The 21499-nt window shown below is 46.8% G+C and overlaps 2 protein-coding genes across 2 annotated transcripts; one reads left to right on the forward strand and one right to left on the reverse strand.

Annotated features, from left to right (window-relative positions):
• Positions 1-364: 364 nt before the first annotated feature.
• Positions 365-12549, reverse strand: waplb (WAPL cohesin release factor b). The gene is made up of 20 exons (XM_086064863.1): positions 12248-12549; positions 11036-11523; positions 10141-10837; positions 9387-9739; positions 8936-9096; positions 7756-7851; positions 7498-7671; positions 7279-7415; positions 7078-7189; positions 6215-6496; positions 6006-6117; positions 5227-5324; positions 5064-5140; positions 3502-3656; positions 3311-3426; positions 3025-3219; positions 2710-2929; positions 1931-2019; positions 1763-1858; positions 365-1473 (listed from the first exon to the last, which is right to left on the reverse strand). Exons 2-20 carry the CDS (start codon positions 11499-11501, stop codon positions 1408-1410), a joined length of 3702 nt encoding a protein of 1233 aa, XP_085920989.1. The 5' UTR covers positions 11502-11523; positions 12248-12549; the 3' UTR covers positions 365-1407.
• A 1292-nt stretch (positions 12550-13841) lies between these two features.
• On the forward strand, positions 13842-19891 carry plekha1b (pleckstrin homology domain containing A1b). Its single transcript, XM_086064289.1, has 12 exons — positions 13842-13993; positions 15289-15546; positions 15619-15675; positions 15786-15831; positions 16476-16573; positions 16853-16966; positions 17847-17975; positions 18594-18662; positions 18753-18817; positions 19186-19249; positions 19432-19521; positions 19596-19891. The coding sequence occupies exons 2-12, from the start codon at positions 15406-15408 to the stop codon at positions 19755-19757; spliced, it is 1035 nt and encodes a 344-aa protein (XP_085920415.1). The 5' UTR covers positions 13842-13993; positions 15289-15405; the 3' UTR covers positions 19758-19891.
• The last annotated feature ends 1608 nt before the right edge of the window (positions 19892-21499 follow it).

Below are 21499 nucleotides of genomic sequence, written 5' to 3' on the forward strand. Positions count from 1 at the left end.
TATTTTTACTTTACATTGTCTACCATGTTTTTCTTATTTAAAACTTGACAATAAAGCGCTTTGTGAAGAAGAAAAAAAAGTCACAAAAATGTGTGGGGGCGGGGCTAAAACTTCAATGGCATTGCAATTCACTTCAATGGCAAAAAATTGTTATACAATTAAACTGATGTTGCTTGCTTGGTCACGGAATGACAAACAATTGAAGATACCACGGTACATTTGACAAATAATTGCATTGAACATAAGAGTGATTGAAATTAAAATGGGAACAAATTTGTATTTCCTGGTGAAATTAACAAATTCTACCGACCCTGACCCGCCCACTTGATTAATTTTCAAGCAACGAAAGGAAACGAGCAGAAGGTAATGAAAGTAGCAACTTTAATTCTTTTCAAAGTATGTACACGTAAGCAAAGACGGGTACAAACGCAGTCGCCCTGTTAAGAAGCCTTCAACTCGCAGGAGGAAACCACCACCCCCCCCCCCACCCAAAAAAAAAAAGCTGTAAAAAATTCTTAAAAGTAGTCCAGGCCTCTTCCCGCGCGGCCCAACACGCCCACTTCCCATCATGCACCGCTCCTCCGGCAACGTATGTACAAACTGTACACAAACATCCTCCATAAAGCTCTTGTAAACGTTTGTGCGTGTGTGCGTGCGTGCGTGCGTGCGTGACAATGACGTGAAGGAAATGTTTCAAAATGAAGGGAACAATCTGATGTCATGAAAAGAACCTTTAAGACCGTGAAAGGGTCGTTCCGCCATTGGAAGGAGAAATCTTGTCGGGGCGCGGCTGCCGCTTGACGCAACTCCGAAAGTTGCGCGCGCAACTAACGAGCCTGTCAATCGTGCTCGCTTCGTATGTGACGTTACAAGTCACAAAACTTAAGTTTGGTGCACATCCAACGTTGTAGGTCGCACGTGTAACGAAGTATGTTGCGCACGCAACTTACTAAATCAGATGCACGTCATGCGTTTGACACACGCAACCTACGTTGTAAACGATAAGCGGCAAGTGCATGTTTTAAGTTCCTAAAAAAAAGAAAGACCATAAAATCATCTTACAAAAAAAAAAATGTTCAAGCGGTCTTGCACTTTGTACTCACGTGTTCAAGGGCAAAACCGAGAGGGATGGGCGGGGCCACGCGACCCTCCGCATGACAACCAAGAGACATCAAACCAAACAGATTTGGGACGCGTGGACGGCGAAGACGACGCAAACCGAGCTGAAACAATTCGGAACTGACCTCAAATGTAACGAAAGACGAGGCGCTCAAGGAGGAGTCCAAATTTTAAAAATGACTTAAGTTGCTCCATTGATGGGAGGGCTGAAAATACTGACTGGAGGTGGACCGTGTGTGTGTGTGTGTGTGTGTGCGTGTGCGTGCGCGCGTGTAAGCTTGTGTGCATCTAGCAGTGCTCCAGATAGTCGATGACTCTGGAGATGGACTTTTGTCCTCCGGTGCCAACGTCACACTGCAGACACGAAGACAAAAAAACGAGTTACACACACCACAAACGATGACACGACACGTGACGTCACGACAAACGGCACCACAGGGGACGAGTGGGGGGGGGGGGGGGTTCGAGAAGCAGAATGAAAAGGAGTAAGACTGAGGAAAATAGTGCGTAAGCAGGAGGAGGAAGGGAAAAAGGAGGAGAGAAAGAAAAGGAAGGTAGGAGGAGGAAAGAAAGGAGTGTGTGGAGGAGTAGAAAGAAGGAGGTGCAGAAAGAAGGAGGTGCGGCACGCTGGCACGCGACTCACTGTGAGGTTCATGAAGTTGAGGAACTTCTTGAGCATCTCCGTCATGATGGAGAAATCCCCCTGAGGCAAGTTCTCTCGCACAGTAGTCACATTCATCTGAGACGCACATTAGCATTAGCGTTAGCTCGGTCCGGGCAAGGTAGACGTGCGCGCGCGCAGGTGACTCACGGGGCTTCCTTGGCAGAGGCAACCCAGCAGCAGAGCCGTGTAGGAGGCCACGATGCTGTCCTCCATGTGCTTGCCCGCATGCTGCAGGGCTGCAAAACACAACGTGGCACACTTAGCTTGATGCTACTAATTGTTAGCTTCATAATATGCTTACAGCTTGTCCGTTTGACATTGTAGCTTCCAAGCTTTCAGTTTGCAGTTTGTCGGGGCTTTTGGGTCCGATTTACCCCTTAAAAATTGTCAAGTTGAACTTTTTGCTCCGAGCTTGAATGATGGAGCTTTTCATTGCTACTTTTTTTTTTTGGACAGTATGAGTTACATGGTTCAGCTTTTAGCTCGTTGCAGTAAGCAACTTTCAGCTACGGCTTGTACTTTTTCGCTTGCAAATTTCTTTTGTGGTGTCCACAATATGTTCTGAGGGCCGTTTTTGGCCCACCATCTCTTTTCAAATGGCCAGCAGCGCATGCTCAAAACGACACCTGCTACGAAAACATTTGTTTTCTAAACTGTAGAGCTTTTCTCAATGTTTATATTTATAATGAAAAAAGTAACACCATTTCTCTTCATGGCACTGGTGACTAAAGGTACTACATTTTCCCTCCACTTTGTCTTGTGCCTTCGCGTTCGGTGCCTTTCATGAATTCTTTTGGTGTGGTTGATGAATGAAAGCAAAACAAATATTCAAGTTATCTTTTTGAGCTTGGAGCAAAATGTTTTTGCTTTTGCAACTGCAAGATGTCATTTTGCAGTCGTTTGAACGTTTTGAGCCGGCGTCTCGCCTTTGTTGAGGTCCAGCTCGCCGTCTTCCTCCTCCTTCTTCTTGTCGTCTTTGTCCTGGAGCGCGTTGTCCTCGCAGTGGTTGTCGTTGGCCACCCACTGGATCTCGCCGCCCGTCTCCTGCCACTCGCCGCTCTTGTCCGCAGGCTTGACCGGCTCCTTGATGAGGTCGTCGGTCCGAGCCTCGGCCTGGATGGCCGCTCGCTCGCGCTGTAGGAACAACTGAGGACGCACGGACGGACGGACAGAGACGGCGTCCTTCCTGGTTGAGGGGGCCACACCAACGGGTTCCATTTTTGGACGCTGCCGACACGTACCTGCACGAGCGCGGCAATGGCGCAGAGCGGAGCGCCGCCGCCATCGATGACGTCGCCGATGACGTCGTCCTGCTGGGGCGTTGGGAGCAGCACGGTGGAGTCGCAGGGACCGTGACCGCCCTCGGTCTCCATTTCCATCAGACAAAAGCGGTTCCTGGCGCTGTACTCCACCAGGTTGATCAGCAGGCCCAGACCCTACAACACACGCGCGCGCAATTGAAATGTGCTGACACGAGCGCACGCACACACACAAGCGCACACACACAAGCGCACACACGGGTCTCACCAGAACGCGGATGTCGAACCTCTTCTCCTGAGGAAAGTACTGAGGAACTCTGAGAACGCAGTTGAGCGCCGTCTCGATCAAGTGGTCCTGCTCGCCCGTCTTGGTGCTGCCCCACTCTGCACGCACGCACGCACGCACACGCATACGCATTTACCACCCGCTGCACTCGGCGTGTGCGAATGTGCGCTGACCGTTGTCGTGCGTCAGGTTGAGCAGAACTCCGATGACGGCCCTCATGCAGTTCTCCACCGCTTTGTCGACCATCAGGCCGCCGTCCGTGCTCACCTGCACGGTGACGACCTCCCTGCTGTAGCGCCGGATCATCTCCTCGCAGCGCCGCAGTGCTCTGCGGGGGGCGGCGGCAGGTTAACTTGTTTAGGTTTTCATTTCGTTTTTAAGACAGACAGTAATTTCTGGACTATAAGGCGCACCTGACTATAAATCGCGCTTGCTAAATTTACTGGAGTTTGTTCCACATATAAGCCGCACCCGACTGTAAGTCGCAGGTGTTTTTAATGTTACCGCACCGGGTTCCCGCTACTTTCTTTTCCATAATGAGGGCGCAAATTGTCTGTTGTTTGTTTTGCTCTGACGGACGCTCTTGCGCTTCCTTTGCAGTGCGCCCCCTTGTGATCTGATGGATAAGCCGCACCTTCGTATAAGCTGCAGGGTCAAATGCAAGTGAAAAAAGTAGCGGCTTATAGTCCAAAAATGACATTTTTGTTTGTTAGAATTTTAAAACAAATATGATGATTGTCTGAGATTACAAATAAAAATCGACATTATGCAAATCTGAAAAGTTGTTCAATAAACATATGCTATAAAGCATTCCAACAAAGAGTTGGAATTTATATGATTTTTTTTCTATTTTTTACGCAAATATTTTCTCCCTTTTACTGAAATTAAATATCAGCTCCAAATATCAGTTATCAGTCTCCTTGACTAGTAATAATCGGTATCAGCCCTGAAAAAACATATCGGTCTCTCTCTAATGAGCACTTGTCTGTTGTAAAAAAATAATAATAATAATAGCTCACCGTGAACGGAGACTGCGACTTACTAATAATTTAAACACAAGAAGAATGTTAACATTGATTTACACTTAACATGGTGCAATATTTCCTCTGTACCATTTTTCATTTTGTTTAAAAATAAGAAAGGTTGTGTTGAATTGCAAAAATGGAAGTTTTATTTACCCAAATGTTTAAAAAAGAAAAGGTAATTTTAGAGCTGCAATTTCAATACGGTGATTTGTTTGCTCTCAGTTATCATAGTGTCAGAATTCAATATGGTATGAGTGACAGCTGCGTATGTGGTGAGGACAATGATGATGATGAGGAGGAGGAGGAGGAGGAGGAGGAGGAAGTCAAACTGAAATTAAGTTAAAGAATTAGGAAACACTGCCTGTGTGTGTGTGTGTGTGTGTGTGTGTGTGTGTGTGTGTGTGTGTGTGTGTGTGTGTGTGTGTGTGTGTGTGTGTTAATGGCATTAAGAGCTCATGCAGCTGAAGTGGAGCAGAGCAGACGCGGCCCGCGTCACCCGCTGACACTGAAGCTCTTTGTGGATGCGTTCGAGCTCTTCATCCTCCTCCTCATCCTCAGGCGGCCTGCGGAACTTGCGGTTCAAAGGTCAAGTCACTCACGGGGCAAAACGGGGGAGACGTGAGCCGGCGAGTGGACGGTTAACGTCAACGTGAATCTCAAATATGACGATGGTTTCTCAAAAGCACCGAAAAGACGACTTGTCGACTCACTTGGCGCAGGACACGATGAGGGACGAGTCTTTGTAGGCGATCAAGTAGCTCTGATTCTCCACGTTGTGCACCGTCACCTAAACACACACACACACACATTTAGGCTGCGCTTGACACCCCAGGTTAGGTGTTGGGCCAACATGGCCGCCGCTGTCACGCTTACACTATCCAGCACGCGGAGACATCTCTCGGCTCCCCACAAGGAAGACACCAACTTGTCCTTGTCGTCCTCCGCTTTCAGGTTGCACACACACTCCTTCACTGTGGTGCCACACGCGTCGTTAGTGTCACACGTGCACACACCGAGCACCAAGTATTTGTGCGCGCACACACAAATGCATGTTAGCACACACACGCGGAACGAGACACACAAAACAAAATAAAAGCCCTCACACTGATACACGGAAATTAACAACAAAAAACTACAAAACATTTTTGTTAATTACATAAAATACCAAAAATATGCTTTTTTATAATAAACCTGAGACTAACTAAAACAAGCTTAATAATAATATAAAAATTAGCTTTTGATGTTTATTTTTTTTATATGGAATTATAATGTATTTTACTTTATTACACAATACTTAATTTATTTAAATTACTTTTTTATTTGTACTCTTTTTTTTATTTTGTATTTGACAAATACTCCATATACCTAAAAAAAAAAAAACTAATATCACAATTAAAAGCAAAACTAAAGTGAAACATTAAAAAAAAACTAATAAACTAATGCAAACAAAAATTTTACTCCATATATATATAAACTAATAATAAAAACCAAAGTGACGTCAAAAAATAAAACTAATAAATACCAAAACTTCCTCTAAAAACAAATGAAAACTGAGTTACAAAAAAAAAAAAAAAAGTCTAAATAAAATAATATAATGAACAATCCAGATCTACTACAACACACGCACGCACATGCGTGCGAGAGCGTGTCACCTTTATCCACGACGTGGTCCAGGCCCCCCAGGAGTCGCAGCTCCTCCTTGAACCAGTCCCCCGCCCGCTTGGACGTCAGCGACAGCAGCGTCTCCATGGCCAGGTGGCCCGTCTGCCGGAAGGAAAGCGGGACCAATCAGGTCACACACACGAACCCTCAACCGACGCGACGTGACATGCGTGTGTGTGTGATAAAGCGTGGGCGGCACCGTGATGTTCTGCAGGTCCAGGTGCTTGTTGTGCACCGTGTCGCAGAGCTTGCGGATCTTCTCCTTCATCTTGCAGATCTCCCTGGCACTCATCTGCGACGTGGAGTCGCCGCCGTCGCCGCCGCCGTCGCCGCCACCGCCGTCGCCGCCGCCACTGCCGCCGTGGTCCTGGTCCAGCTCCAGCAGGCGGATCATAAGGTCCAGGCAGGAGCGGTCCAGGTCCATGTTGAGACGGTCACGGCTCAGGATGTACATGAGGGAGGCCGTGCACATGGCCAGGTTCTAAACAAAAAATGTCAACAATTATTCTGAAATATGCTAAATGTCTCGTAAATTTCAGTAGTAAAAATGTGGTGAGGATTTGTCGTATATTTTGTTACATGTTGTAAAGGAGCTGAATGTTTACAAAGTACTACTTGTAAGACATCAATGGGGGGGTGTAATTGCACATCCACTACAGTAGATGGCAATGGCGTTCTCATTGTCAGAGAATGCGAAAGGAATATTAGCCATCTGCAGTGGTGTACTTACAACAAATTGTATCGACAAATGATCATATTTATAGTCGTGGCAGAGAGTTGGGGGGGGATATTTTCTTCTTCCAGGAGGGGGCGCAACAAAAAATAATTGAGAAGCACTGGCTTCTAATGAAAGTAATCAGAACTTTCATCAATGTGTTGAATTAATTAATTAATTATTAATTTAAAAACATTAAATAAATTATAATACTATGTTAACATTAATTGTAATTAATAATTAATATTAATTAAATTAATAATTTTATTTTAAAATAATAATACATTTAATGATGAAAATGTGTTGTTTAATTGTAGATTTTGCAGTGAGGAGACGAATGGACTCACGTGATGCTGGGCGGCGTCGTTGAGCGTTTTGAAGACCTGCGCCACCTTCCCTCGCGCCCTCAGGTGCATCCTGAAGCTGGGCATGGCGCAGCGCGTGGCCAGACTGATCACACTGCACGCACGCACGCACGCACACAGACAGTGTGAAGCAAAAGAGAAACGCGTGCAAGCGTGTTTGCCCGCTCCTCGTCCTGCTCGTACCTGAGGCAGCGCGTATTGAGCGGTTGCCCGCTCTTCAGACCGGCGGCCAGGTACTCAAAGTCGTCGGTGAACTCCTGGTTCTCGCCAAACTCCACCACGTCGTTGAAGTGCTTCACGTGCTGGACCACCGTGTACAGCTGACGCAGGCCGGGAGGTCAAAGTTGACAAGACCACACAAATACGCGCACATGCACGCACCCCCAACAACGGTCGCCGTACCTCCTTGTGCTCTTTGCGACACTTGAGGGTGGTGACGGTGTCTTGGTAGGGGTCGCTGGGGACATTGACGCACTTGGTGACCTTGGGAGGAGGAGGCGGCGCCTTGAATACACCGTTGTCCTTCTGCGCATTCGCCGGCTCGTCGGCCGACGCACCCACCGACGGCCGAGCCGCCTGCGGAACATACGTGGGGCACGGAGGGTGATTTGAGCGGCGGGGGAAAAGCATCGAAGGAGCCCTCGCGTGTCGCCGTCTTACGGGAAGTGGCGGCGGGCGGCACGTGAAGGTCGGAATGGGCTCCTCTTCGCTTTCCAGCGTCCAATGGCGAGCGTTGTACACTGCTTTGGTGGGAGACTGCAACACACACACGCACACACACACATATATATATATATATATATAGACATGGGCTGCCTCGAACTCTAGTGGGATTCGTAAGAACGCCTCAACGGACAGGACATCCGTCTGTCTGTCTGATACTGCCCTCAGGTGGCAAACCAGAAAGAGTGGCACTTCATTGATGCGGTACAACAAAGACGCTTTCATATTCTTTTGAACTCTGATCTGACTATATGTTTTTCAAAAGTTCATTTTAATGGAGATCTTTTGTTCCGTTTATATTTATTGCCATAAATTCTTGGATTCCAAATCGAAACGCCCGCCGCAGTGAATGCGTTCAAAGTGGAGGCAAAAGTCCACTGGGCTTGATTGGAGCCCATTGCAATTTGTGTGCCCCCCCACCCCCACCGCCACCCCCACCCCCACCCCCAAGCATCCTTTCTTTGCTTTGGCTGCCATCTGTGCGTGTCGGTGCCAAGCATGCGCTCGGTAGCTGTCACTCGTCACCAGAAACAAAAAAAAAATGTGGCAATGAATATCAGCGGGTGCGTAGCAGGGTTCATAAGTGGAGACAAAAGGAGCAGTGTCCTCACATGAGCCGCGTTGGACCGTGAACATGCTGCATGGAAGACACTCGCCACAGGAGAAGAAATGGCATTTGTATACAAATGTACTACTTGTTTCACTAAAAAGTATTTTGTCAAAATACACATTTAGACATCAAGAGTATAGAACTAGTAAAACACCAAAAGTCCTAAAAAAAAAAATCCAAAATACTCCAAAGTAGCTCAAAGCCAACCACCAGAATAAAGTAGAACAAGAGAAGTGCAAAATAGGAAATGAAAGCAGAAGTAGAAGAAAAGTTTAACAAAGTAGAAGTTTAAGAAAGTAGAAAAAGAAGTAGAATAGAAGAAGAAGAATGTGGAGATAAAAGTCGAAGAAAGTAAAAGTCGAAGAAAGTAAAAGAAGAAATTAGAAGTCGAAGAAAAGTTGAATTAAAAAAACAAGACGTAAAAGAAGTAGGAAATGCAATACATGCTCGTGGTGAAGGTCTTCATGAGAGTTTGTTTGTCCTGCAACTTCCTTTCAGGCGTCTCACCTTCTTCTGTGCGCTGAAGATCCTCCGCTGGGTGTCCTGGTTCTTGTCGGCCATCTTGGCCTGGGGGGGCCTCCTGGGGCCGGCGGCCACCACCCTCAGGTCGTCCTCGCAGAAGTTCAATACGTCCGCGGCGAAGCCGTCCAAGAGCTGACGAGTCGACTCTGACGACGGTGACATCAAACGGCATGAAAAGGAAGAAAGGGAAAATAAAACCGCGCAAATGCGCCATAGAAAGCCGTCCGCGTTCTAAATATAAACTCATGGACGCCGCTCGTCTTGCAGTATTCACGGAATGCCGCTCGACTCGAAATCATCACAAAAACGAATGCGAGGGGAGCTGAAATCGACATCGGCTAACGGAAATGAGCATCATTCTTTGCATTGTTAGAAAGCGTCAAACTAATTTGAAGACAAATAAGGAAAGGATGAGAAGCACTGAATTTGGACTGACCTGCTTGTAATGTCGCGTCCGGCCTCTCCAAGCAATTTTTACTCCGCTCGGCTACGCGTCCGGCAAGCACGTCGCAGTTCCTGACGGGCTCACGGTGCACGACAACAGGTGGCGTTTCCTCGGCAACCGCGGCCCTCTTGACCCTCGTCCTCACTTTCAGTCTGCCGCTGCCGCCGCCGCCGCCGCCGCCGCCGCCGTCGGCTCCGTCGCTATCACTCATGTCGTCGAAACCAAAGTATTTGATTTTGTATTTGGACGAGCCGTCCTCGTCCTCGTCCTCCTGACAGGTGTCGACTTCGTCGAAACCAAACAGGTCCGCTTTGGTTCCCTTCTTTGATCTGGACTGGTCCTGACTAAAGAGCAGACAAACGAGGGTGCGCTCACATTTTTTTCCTGGACATTTTGCACAAGAGCATGTTTCAAATAAATGTCCAGGTCACAAAACGCCTTTTCGGACATTTTCCTGGTTTCATTTTATTCCGGCTTCTTATGGACTAAAAAAGGCTGTGGAAAAATAAATATGAATTATATTGCTTTTACTTAACCAATTATTTAAAAAATGATATACAAAAAAATTCCTTGTATGTTAATAAATTTGTACTTAGTTTTTAAGTATTAGAATAAATAAATTAAGTAGCGCTATATATGTACAATTAGCCAATTTGAGGAAAAAATACAATATACAAACATATTGAATAAAATATAAAAACAGGCCTGTAAAAACCATCGCGCTGTGCCTGCGGGCCGTCAGTACCTGTTGTGCTGTTGCTCGTCCCTCTTTCGCTGCCACGCGGCGTCCACCTGCTCCACAGCACCGCTAAAGCTAGCGGCACTCGTAGCACTGGCGGGAGCCGCTTCACCGGTAAACTCCTTCACGCCGCCCACCTGATTGGTGACGTTACACATGGAAGCAGAGGATGGGTGCAGCACGGTGTAGTCCCTCGTCCTGCCACCACGAGTCAAAGTCATCATTGTGTCGGCGCCACCGGATGCCGACGCCAGCGACCCCTGCACCGAAACTCCGCAGTCCGAGGCTTTGGAGGCGTCGCGCTTGCCGGGCCTCCGGTAGGTCCGACAGTTCGAATTCCGCACGAGCGGCGACGGTGACGACGTCGTCGTGGTCCGGCAGTAGTCGGCCGTCTCCAAGCCAAAGTCGCCGTCTGGGTCAAAGCTCTCCGCGGGGCTCTGCAGGCGAGGCGGCGATGGCAGCTTGTCGCCCGCGACCGCCGAAGTCCAAGACAGCGCGGGGGCGGGGGCGCGCAGCTGCCGGCTGGGCGAAGGCGGTCGGAAGCCCATCAGGGCGTCCCAGGAGCTGTAAGTGGACTCGGCCTTGGCGGAGGTCTTCAAGGTGGCGGTCTGCGCCAAAGGCTTCCGGTCGCTCTCCGAAGCGTTCTGGTACCACGCGTAGCTGTGCTGCTTCTCACAAGACGGTGAGGAGTTCTGGAGTTTTCCTGGGTGAAAAGAAACAAGACAATAGGAGTGCTGATTGTTTCTAGGATTTTTGCAAACATCTGCTTTTACTTTGGAAAACAATTAACATTTTTGCCGATTTCCCGATGAAGATATGTTGATGCCGAGAGGTGCCAAAATGTCGAATATCAGCGCCGATGAGAAGCCCGACCCAAAGACGGCTTAGCCCTATGAATTACCTTTGCCGGCATGGCTGCTGTTGAAGAAAGGACCGCTACGCTCCGTCCCACTTGGCCGTGACGTCTCTTGCAAGGAGGCGTGGACTCCCCCGCGGGAGCTAGACCAGTTTCCAGAGTCCAGGGACAGTACCACTTTCTCCACCCGAGGGGCTTCGGCCGAGGAGGCCGCCTTGGCAGGTGACGACTTGCCGCCGCTGCGAGAGGACACCGGCTTGGACTCGTCGTCGCTGTCGAAGCCAAACGGGTCGTCCGAGCCGCCGCCCCCGCCGACTCGAGCTCGCTTGTGAGCATCCGGGAAGGAAGAGCCCCTCGGAGCCCCAGGGCGCTTGGATGCCACCTTGGCCTTGTAGGTTGTGTCGCCCCATTTTGTGCTCAGGGTGCCCCTCTTGGTGGACACCACTTCGTCAAACTTGGACGTGCCCTCTCCGCCCTTGCGGCTGTAGGTTTTACCAAATCTGGATGTCATTGTTGCGTCTGGCTCATATTTTCTAAGAAAGTAGAAAGATTGCAAGATTAGACGTAACCATGTGTTCAAAAACATCGTTCTTCACAGAATTTGGAGATACGTTGACCAAAAAACGATTCCTGGCAACCGACATATGGCGCTTAAATGACCTATGCACGGTCAACCTACTGCAGCCACGGTGAAATAGCCGGCCCGATTTACGGCAGGCAAAGAATTCCTCACTCCGGCGATTGACAAATTAGAGCCGTTCACGGCAAAAATAACCGCTGCCTAACATTAATGAGCGAATTTCTACTATCTTAGTTCCGAACCCTCGTTCACAGCGAGGCTATCGTGGAATGCGTCTTCTGTGTTTTTTTTAAAGTGAGTCAAATGTGTAATCTCAAATACAAAAGAGAAGAAACTTCCAGATTGGTGGGGCAAAGCAAAGCTAGCATTAGCAACATAACTAAAACTATTAAGATGGCGTCTTCTCCCTTTGGTTCTTGTAGTTAAGGGTAGTTAAAGGACCAGACGAGCGAGAATTGTGTGGCTTTTAATCGGTCATTTGCACCACTTTTCCCACCGCGTAAATTGTTAGCTTGAGCATTAGCACTCGAGCGCGCTAACGGCTAACAATAAACGCCATCCCGTCGTTCCGGGCCGCAGCACGACAAACACACAGCACAGACCAGCACTTGAGTTTCAAAAAGAAAAGAAAAATGATTTAAAATGGAGGGGAGGAAACAGAGTGTTTTGGAACTTACTTGGTGAGCTAATGAGCCGATGGGGACAAACCAGCGGAGGCGTTAAACTGGCATCAGACCGGACCGGAGGCCTGCTTGGCTGATCCCAAGCGCAGCATAAACAAGGCCGGCCACGGACACCGGCAGCGGCCAAAGCGATCGATGGCAAACGCCGCACACGCTTAACTCAAGTGCCGAGGCAGTTCGGTGTCATTTAGAAGCAAGAAGGCATGAACAATCGTCCGGCCTGGAAATTAAATTACACACAATTGTTTCCTCCGGCTTGGGCGACCAAAGCCTTCCATTCCATTGGACCCACTTACGTCAAGTTTGACAGCAAACCGGAAATTCCGTCAAACCTCTTCAAGAATTAGGTGGAGAAAACCTCAGAGCGACACGAAGCGTTTGTTATATTTAACCATGTCGATACCCGTCAACACACACACATATATCAAAAAGAGAATTACAGGCATGAAAACATGATAAAATTCCACAGGGGAGCAATACCACAAAATAACTTGGGACACTTATTGTGACAATTCCCACCGGAAGTTCTTGTTTGCTCTTCAGCCTTACATCAAGGATGGCGATACTATTGCGGCGTTCAAGTGCTTGAACAACATTCGTAAATTATCTCTTACACATGACTGCATACAAATGACGAAGACGTACACAGAGTTGGAATTCATTTGATTAGTTGATCTCTAGGTATATTTTTAGGGCAGTATATATGATACTCATACTTAACATTGTTAAGAACACGGTATACATTTGGGGATCAATTAAAAAAAAAAAGGCAAAACTACATTTTTCTCTCTTAATCCATAATATGTAGCTAACTTAATACATAATTATGTTTATTGTTACTTTCTTCATATACAGTATGTATATTAATATTACTGTACAATATTTTTTTCTAAATCTCCAACATCATCACTGACTGTGTCGTAACATGAGATGTAAGTGGAATTCTTTTCAGAGCACTTCAATCGGCTGTGAAGTAACACAATTTCCTGTTAGCAGGCAGCAGGGGCATCACAACTAAATGTGGGCTCAGGCACCCCAGCCCCCAACAACAACATTCAATGACAGCGGAGGGGTCGCTGAGCGGTATTTTCCCGTTGGCGCAATCATGATGATGATGATGAATCTCATTATGTTTGCTACTAATCCACTGGTCGGGCTGGGCTTCCCTTCTATATGTCGATACTGATAGATATTTGACAAGTCAAAATTGCTTTTATAAATAAATTGTTCGTTTGGACGGGAAGCAAACGAACGTGTACGTATTGGATGCTGCTGTCATATTTATGTGTTGTGGGGCATCTTTAATAAGCGAAGTGCGCGTTACGTTTGCTTAATGCTAACATTATGCTAAATTATGAGGATAAAAATAAAATAGGCGGAAGGTGGTCCGAATTTGATGGGAGAAAAGTCAACATTTTAAAGGGGAAAAATGAAAATGGAGTCATCATCTTATCAAAACAAAGTGGGACCATTGCACATATGGTTCTGTCCATCCATCCATCCATCCATCAATCATATACCGCTTATCCGGGGACGGGTCGCGGGGGGCAGCCACTGGTAACGATCATCGCGCTCCGTCTACGGGCAGCGCGTGCCACATCCAACATGGCGGCACCATCCACGCACCTTTCGTCAGTCAACACCACATCTACACTTGTCGTGTGCGTGTCTGACTTTGATGTGACGCTGCTACCTGTTCAGCTTTCATCAAACCAAGTCAAGTCGAAGTGAGCACAACTCGTAAGTTAACGAAACTCGGATGTTTTATGGACTCAACATCCATTTGATGACGAATTTGCTCGCTTTTGTCCAGCTCGGATGAGATACTTGCTCATTGTTTTGTTTACAAGTTTTTCTTTCTTTCTTTTTGGAAGATGCTAACACTTGCTTTGTACAGGTATGGAAAGCCCTTTGAGCATTTTATTCTAATTTCCAATAATCGTGTACGAGTGCGCTCCTTGGCCTCACTATTTTTGTCCTTACAATTTGTAGCGTACTAGCACAACTACAGTGCAACTAGTAACGTTTTTTTCCAGTCGGCACGACATTTCTACACGCGAGTTCTAGCAGAACTGTCGAACGCCTACGTTTTCATGTTACTGGTTTGTACTCAAGTGATCTGTGTACGCAGTACTACTAGTACGACTAGTAACATGTCCAAATGCAAGTAGTTGAAATCTCGCACTTCACTAGTAGTAGGACAAACAGGCGTACTAGTTCAAATGCTCAAAGGGCTTCCTGTAAGTCGTAGGGCTGGTAGAACGACGACTAGTTGTATTTTAGTGAGGACGAAGTGTGTACTTACTTGGACTTGGACTATTTAGCAAATTAACAACTGTTAAGCTAGTGAGGCAAAACAAACTACTATACACTAACAGTTATTTTAATCATCAATAAAATTGTCACTTATTGTTTTGATTCGTCAGTGATACAATGTAACTACTTTAAAAAAAAAATATATTTTTTTATTTTATTTATTTCCATCACTTTACTAAAAACAACAACAAACATGAATTAATTCCGATTCAGTTACTGGTTTGGTCCGTAACATCTGTCGGATAATCTGCAAAAATGTTCAGTACTTTTTCCATAAGTAAAAGTATGCAAATATCTTATTTGGATAGCGCGCAAAAATTATCAGGCAGGAAATTGGACAATATTTCCTATTGAGACGCTCAAATCCGAGCATTTAATTAAATTTTAAATTCAAACAGGGCTCTAAATCAGGGGTGCTCAAGTTCGGTCCTCAAGAGCCCCTACCCAGCCTGTTTTCCATGTTTCCCTCCTGCAGCACAGCTGAATCTAATGATCAGCTAATCAGCAAGCTTGGCAGAAGCCTGATAACGATCCTGATCATGAATCAGGTGTGTTAGTGGAGAGAAACGTGGAAAACAGGCTGGATAGGGGCTCTCGAGGACCGAACTTGAGCACCCCTGCTCTAAATGATTAATTATCATCCAAATAGTTGTCAATTAATTGATTAATTGTTGTGTCTGTAAGCCACACACGTACACACAAATTTGCTGTGCTGTCAGTTTCCCGTTTGGCCGTGATTGGACGTTGTCCCGGCGCGTCGTCAGCGACCTGTGATTGGTGCCCGGCGGCGTACCTGTGATGTCACGGCGTGGGCGGAGCCGTCAGACGTGGTGGCCATGCCGTACGTGGACCGACACAATCGCATTTGCGGCTTCCTGGACATCGAGCAGGCGGAGGGCAGCGGGAAGTTCCTGAGACGTTACTTTGTCCTCGGCGCGCAGCGGGACAGCCTCGTGTGGTACATGGACAACCCGCAGGTGTGTGCGTGCGTGCCTGTGCGGATGTTCGACGACACCATGTGACACTATCGCGTGTATTCCCTCGCTCAGAATCTTCCGGAAGGAGCCCAGCATGTCGGCTGTCTCAACCTGTCTTACATCTCCAAGGTGAGCAAGCACACGTAGACGACAAACAGGAAGTTCGGCAGCGTTTGGACTTCCTGTGTGCTGGGTCCGTTTTCACATCTCTTTTTTTTTCTCTTTTTTTTTGTCCACAGGTGAGCGACGGCACCAAACTGAGGCCGAAGGCGGAGTTCTGCTTTGGTGAGTTGCTGTCCGGAAGTCGCGGAATCTTCCGGAATGAATGCGGACGTCAAGGCTTTCTCGTTCTTTCTTTCCGTTTTCCATTGGCAATTTTCTGGCTGTAGGTTGAGGTTTAAGGTTGTCTTCAATTGTGTTATTTTATTTTTTCATGTGCCGACCACGCTCCGAATCAAAACATCTTAAATCGTATCCCTCCATTAAAATGAATGGAAATGCCAAAAATCTGTTCTATAAACTCGATCAAATTGGCTGAACCCTGAAAATGCAGATTTTTTTTTTCCCCTGACAAATACTCTTTGAGTCTGAGTGGATGAAATGGAGGATCCCCCCCCCCCCCCCCCCCTCGCGTTCCTCCTCGCGCTTCCTCCAGTGTCCGTCCGTTACTCAGTGGGACAAAGCAGCACAAACCTTCCTGACGGTTTTGCGTCCTCGTGCCAAATGTGCTCCGCCCAGTTTAAATGAGCGTCTTGATGCTCGTTCTCCGGTGGCGGGCAACGCTCGCCAATTGACGGGACTCCAGTCAGACGGATGCAAGTTGCTCATTTTAGGACGTGAAACTTGCTTGGCTAAATGTTCTGAAAAGTTGACTTTTTCGTACCACCGGTGTGACTCATTTGCACCTCTGACGACGTCTCTCTGTACAGTTATAAACGCGGGAATGCGCAAGTTCTACCTGCAGGCCAACGATCAGCAGGACTTGGTGGAGTGGATTGCGGTTCTCAACAACGCCATCAAGATAACCGTGAGCCTTGCATGTGCACGCGCCGTTCCACCTCGCACAAACGACATTTAAGGACAGCATCCAGGATGTTCCGTCTCACAAAAGTCCACTAGCTTAATGCTAACATACTGTATAATCAAAATGATCATCAATTTCATAATAATTCTAAACCTTCAATTAAGTGTTACTTTAACACGCACACCGACCAGCAACACAAACACTGGTAGTTTTTCTCTGAATTTTTTTAAATTTTTATTGTCATTTCCAACCAAATGCGTTTGATTTCTCGGCTGCTGGCAGGTGCCAAAGGTCACCGAGGGGGCCGACCCGCCTCAGGAAGTCTTGGGAAGCTTGAAGCAGGTCTCCTACAAGACGGAGATCGTCGGCGGCGTCCCCATCGTCACGGCCACTCAGGTGAGGCTGGGCGGGTCCCGACCTGTGCGAAGGAATGCCGCGTACGCACGCCGCCGCACGCAAGAGCGCACGCCTTGAATTCCAGACTTCACCACGACTCCAACAAGCGCTTTGCGGCCGGGTTTGGAAACACTCGCCAGCCCAACGCTAACTAACGATTAGTCACCGTGGTTGAGAAAGTTGCAACCTGTCTTTTATGCTCAGACGAAAGCCATCCAAATGTTGCTTTGGTGCCATCTAGTGGCACCTACTGGCAGTTGCAGCACGGCGTCAATATTTGTGTTTGTTTTTCTGGTATGACAGCTCCTCGCAGATTGGCGCCATTTACGTCCACTTAAAGGCAAGTTTGGGGAATCACATGATTGAAATATGGCCAAACAATTATTTCATTTATCAGTCTGTGGAATCTTTTTTTTTCAAACTGTTTTCAACTCCAAAGTGGTATTGTGACCCGTTTTGCACTCGAAAAACAGTTGGATCAAAAAATGGACCGATCCTCTTCTTGGGTCTATTTGACCCAATTTTGAGTCAATAAATGAGTCTTTTAGTGTAAACGACTCCTAAATATTGGTCAGATCTTTCAGGAACCCAATTCCCAAAAAGTTGGCACACGATACAAATTGTGAATAAAAACTGAATGCCAAAATGTTGATTGTGGTTTTGCAACGTAAAAGCAAATGTTTGCAAAATTCTTATTTTGAAATACCACAAAGACCGTCAGTCTGCTTTCATGGAGGATGTGAGAGATCGGAGAATGTGTTTCACCTGAGATCGATTTGGACAAATTCCATCAGGTTGAACGATTAATCGCTCATGAAAGTAGACGTCGAACTGAGTTTGCGACGTTGGGCTGAGCCGTTCCTGTTTGTCTGCGTGGCAGGAGCTGGCGGACGGTCCGAACGGAGACGAGCGCGAGCGCGCCGCTTCCGGCAAGGCCTACTTCCTGTCCAGCCAAGTCCAAGAGCAGGATGTCATCAAGGCGGGCTTCTGCGTCAAACAGGGAGCTGTGGTGAGATCCTACAGCAGGAAAGTCCCCTTAGCTTAATGCTAACAAACAATGGAAAACACCATTGCCATGCTAACAGCTTTAGAAACGGTGACTATTTGAACACAAACAGTGGCGCGACGCACATCACTATTTGATCAATTCTTGCTGTAGCGTGGTGCCTTGAGATACAAGTGACCTGCACTGTCATATTTTATTTTTTTGTGCTTGGACCCACAAACAAACATTTGAGACGCAAGCGTTGGAAGGTGGCGACTCACTTCATGACAAGCAATAGTTTGGCAGAGGGAATTAGTAAACATCCATCCATCCATCCATTTTCTGTACCGCTTGTCCTCACAAGGGTCGCGGGGTTGCTGGAGCCTATCCCAGCTGGCTTCGGGCAGTAGGCAGGGTACACCCTGTACTGGTTGCCAGCCAATCATGTTTTTTGTTTTTTTATATAATTGCTATGTAAAAAAAAAAAAAAAACCACAAAATAACCCCCAAGACATCGAACGTTCACACAGCCTTCGCTAGCTTAATGCTAACACATCATTTAAATCAAGTTGAGCTGAGCATTCGATCATTGTTGAATTATGATGGAAGGAATTGTCATTTCCAAATGTGCGTGTTTGTTAGATGAAGACGTGGAAGCGGCGCTACTTCATGCTGGATCAAAACGCCCTCAGATACTTCAAGACCGACTCGGTGGGTTGCCGACTGCGTGCGCGCGCGCGTGCGTGTGCGTGCGTGTTAATCCAAAGCATCTGCTGTACATTTGTGTGTGTGTGTTGGCAGGACACGGGTGCGCTGCGCGTGATTCCCCTCAAGGATATCTTCAAAGTTCAAGAGTGCAAGCAAAGGTGATGAATGAAAAAAAAAAAGTCCATTAGCTTCATGGCAATTTGAACATTTCAAACCCAAGGCCTCCACTACGGGAACAAAAGCATAAATGTGAAATCTTTTCTGGGAAACATTTTCATTGCTGTGACTTTGAAGGCTTCACGTGGTCGGGAGACGTTTGGATTACGAGGGAGGTCCTCGACCTTGGACCCCAAACGTTTGACAAGTCTTGTTGACGGAACTTTTTTCTCATTTTTCACTCGCAGCAGCAGAGGGCGCTGTAAAGATAATCGTTTGCCGCAAAGCAGAAAATGACAAGTACAAGCGCGTGCGTGCGCAAGGGATTTTTTTTATTTTTATTAACGAGGCGTGCACGTTTTGCTTGCAGTGAACTGATGATGAGGGACAACCTCTTTGAGATGCTCACATCCTCCAGAACGTTCTACTTGCAGGTAAACACACGCACCTGAACAAGATGCTCTCTTGTGCAGGTGGGTGTGTCTTTACACAAGTGTGTGTGTGTGTGTGTGTGTGTGTGTGTGTGTGTGTGTGTGTGTGTGTGTGTGTGTGTGTGTGTGTGTGTGTGTGTGTGTGTGTGTGTGTGTGTGTGTGTGTGTGTGTGTGTGTGTGTTAGACCGACAGTCCCGAGGAAATGCACAGCTGGATTCAAGCCATCAACGGCGCCATCGTGGCCCAGCGTGGACCGGGATGCTCTACCAGCTCGGTGCGCCTCTCCCTCGCCGTCGCCATCTTCATCGTCATCATCATCATCATCATCACTTGCTCTCTTCTCTGCAGGACGACAGCTCGCCCGCCGTCACCTCCTCGTCCACGTTCTACTTGGACTTAGATGAGGAGCTCCCTTACCCACAATCCTCAAAAGATGCCCAAGTCCAGCGGATGGCGGCGGGGGACGAGTCGCTATGGAAACGGTGCAGCAAGGAGGAGATGGATCTCTAACCCGAGTGATTTGATTTGACGACGGTGGGGACTCCTCAGCTTCATTAACTTTTTTCTTACTTGGAGTTTGCTCTGCTCCTGATTTACATTTTATTTTAAATCATGTATTTATTATTAAAATACTCCAAATAACACCCAAAGATGTCGCTTTGAGGTGGTAACTCACTCTTAGGTTTTTTCCACATAGAGAAAAAAAAAAGTCAAAAACCGCAACAACCGGGTCAGCAACAAGTAAAAAAAATAAATAAAAAAAGACTCAAGAATAGAAAAATAAAATTTTAAAGAATGCAAAATTCATCAAGTTAAAGACAAGTCAAAAGCAATATAAAATACTGAATAACAATTGAAAACCCAAGAAACAAGAAAATGATCCAAGTAAGGAAATGAATGGCATGAAAATGTCAACCAATAAAAGTTTAGAAGCACAACAATCACGTAAAAACAAAGAAATGATCAAAATAGAAAATAAACAGGAAAAACTAGGAACAAAATCAATGACATAAAAAGAAAGCAAAAAACTGCAAATGAAGACCTCAACTCCACTTTCGTTAAAAATGAAGGTCGAAAAACGTGTCGAGAAGCAGAAAAAGTCCAAAAGCAACAAAAAACCAACAAGCCACAAAGAACAACATGAAAAGTGGAAAACGGAGATGAAGAGTGGCTGACAGCAGCTTCAATGTGGCACCTCGTCCATCTGAGCACGACGACGACATCATTGCTGACTGGAATTTGATGTTTTCGCACGCGCACGCACGCACGCAGGGTTTCTGGGAAGAAAATGTTTGGACTGGCCTTCAACACACGTGAGGACTTTTTGTTGTTGAAATCTTGGATTGGGGGGGGGGGTCATCTGCAGACCACCAAGTGGGCAGAGGCAGGCCGCGACGGCGGACGTGCATTCAACAGCCGGAGAACATTTGGAGGGTCCGAGTGGCTGTCAGGAGCGCGCTTGTGGGCGTGGCCTCTGTTGAGGACACGATTCGCCCTCATTTACCGGAATTGGTCCGGGTCGGCCCGCTCCACAGCCAAACAGCTCGTGACGCCGACGCCACACGGCCTGGAAGTGAAATGACACACGCACGGCACGGAGGACAGGGTGTTGTCTTGGCGTGCGCTGCATCGCTAACTCTTAAAATATGTTCACTCGCACTGACTGAGCTCATTAAGCACAACATGTACTGTGTGTGCGTGTGCGCGTGTAGCAGGATTACACAAGTGTAATAAAAACATAGGACGTCGTGAAATAGAATGTCGACAATTGAACTGTTTTTGTCACATGTTTTGCTTCAGTTCAACAGACGCAACAGACGTTGTGCTGCTCCTTTTGCTGTGCTCACCTTGGCCACCTGGGGGCAGTATAAAGGTCAGTTCATACTTGACGCTTCCTCTCCTGACTGCATGCAGCAGACGTGCTGTTTGTTGGCTCCAAATAAGATGAACATTTGCTCATTATCTTATTGCAGAGTAATGTGATATTTAATAACAAAAATGACAGCAAAATGATTGTATCCAATTGAGTAACACACATTTCAGAAAGTCATTTAAGCTGAGCATGCATTTTTATGCATGGGGGAAAACATTCTAGTGGGGGGGGGTGCTTGATGTAAATGCAAATAAGATGTACACATCATCAATAACCTGTTTGGGGGTGGGGGGTTAGTATGTTTCCTCTCCAAAAACAGTTTGGAGTGAAAAATGCTTTAAGAAGAAGAAAATACTCATGCCAGTAGTTTACACAAAAC

This window comes from Leptonotus elevatus, chromosome 20 (assembly GCF_054856555.1).
Source record: "Leptonotus elevatus isolate MCC_2025b chromosome 20, RoL_Lele_1.0, whole genome shotgun sequence".
NCBI classification, from domain to species: Eukaryota; Metazoa; Chordata; class Actinopteri; order Syngnathiformes; family Syngnathidae; genus Leptonotus; species Leptonotus elevatus.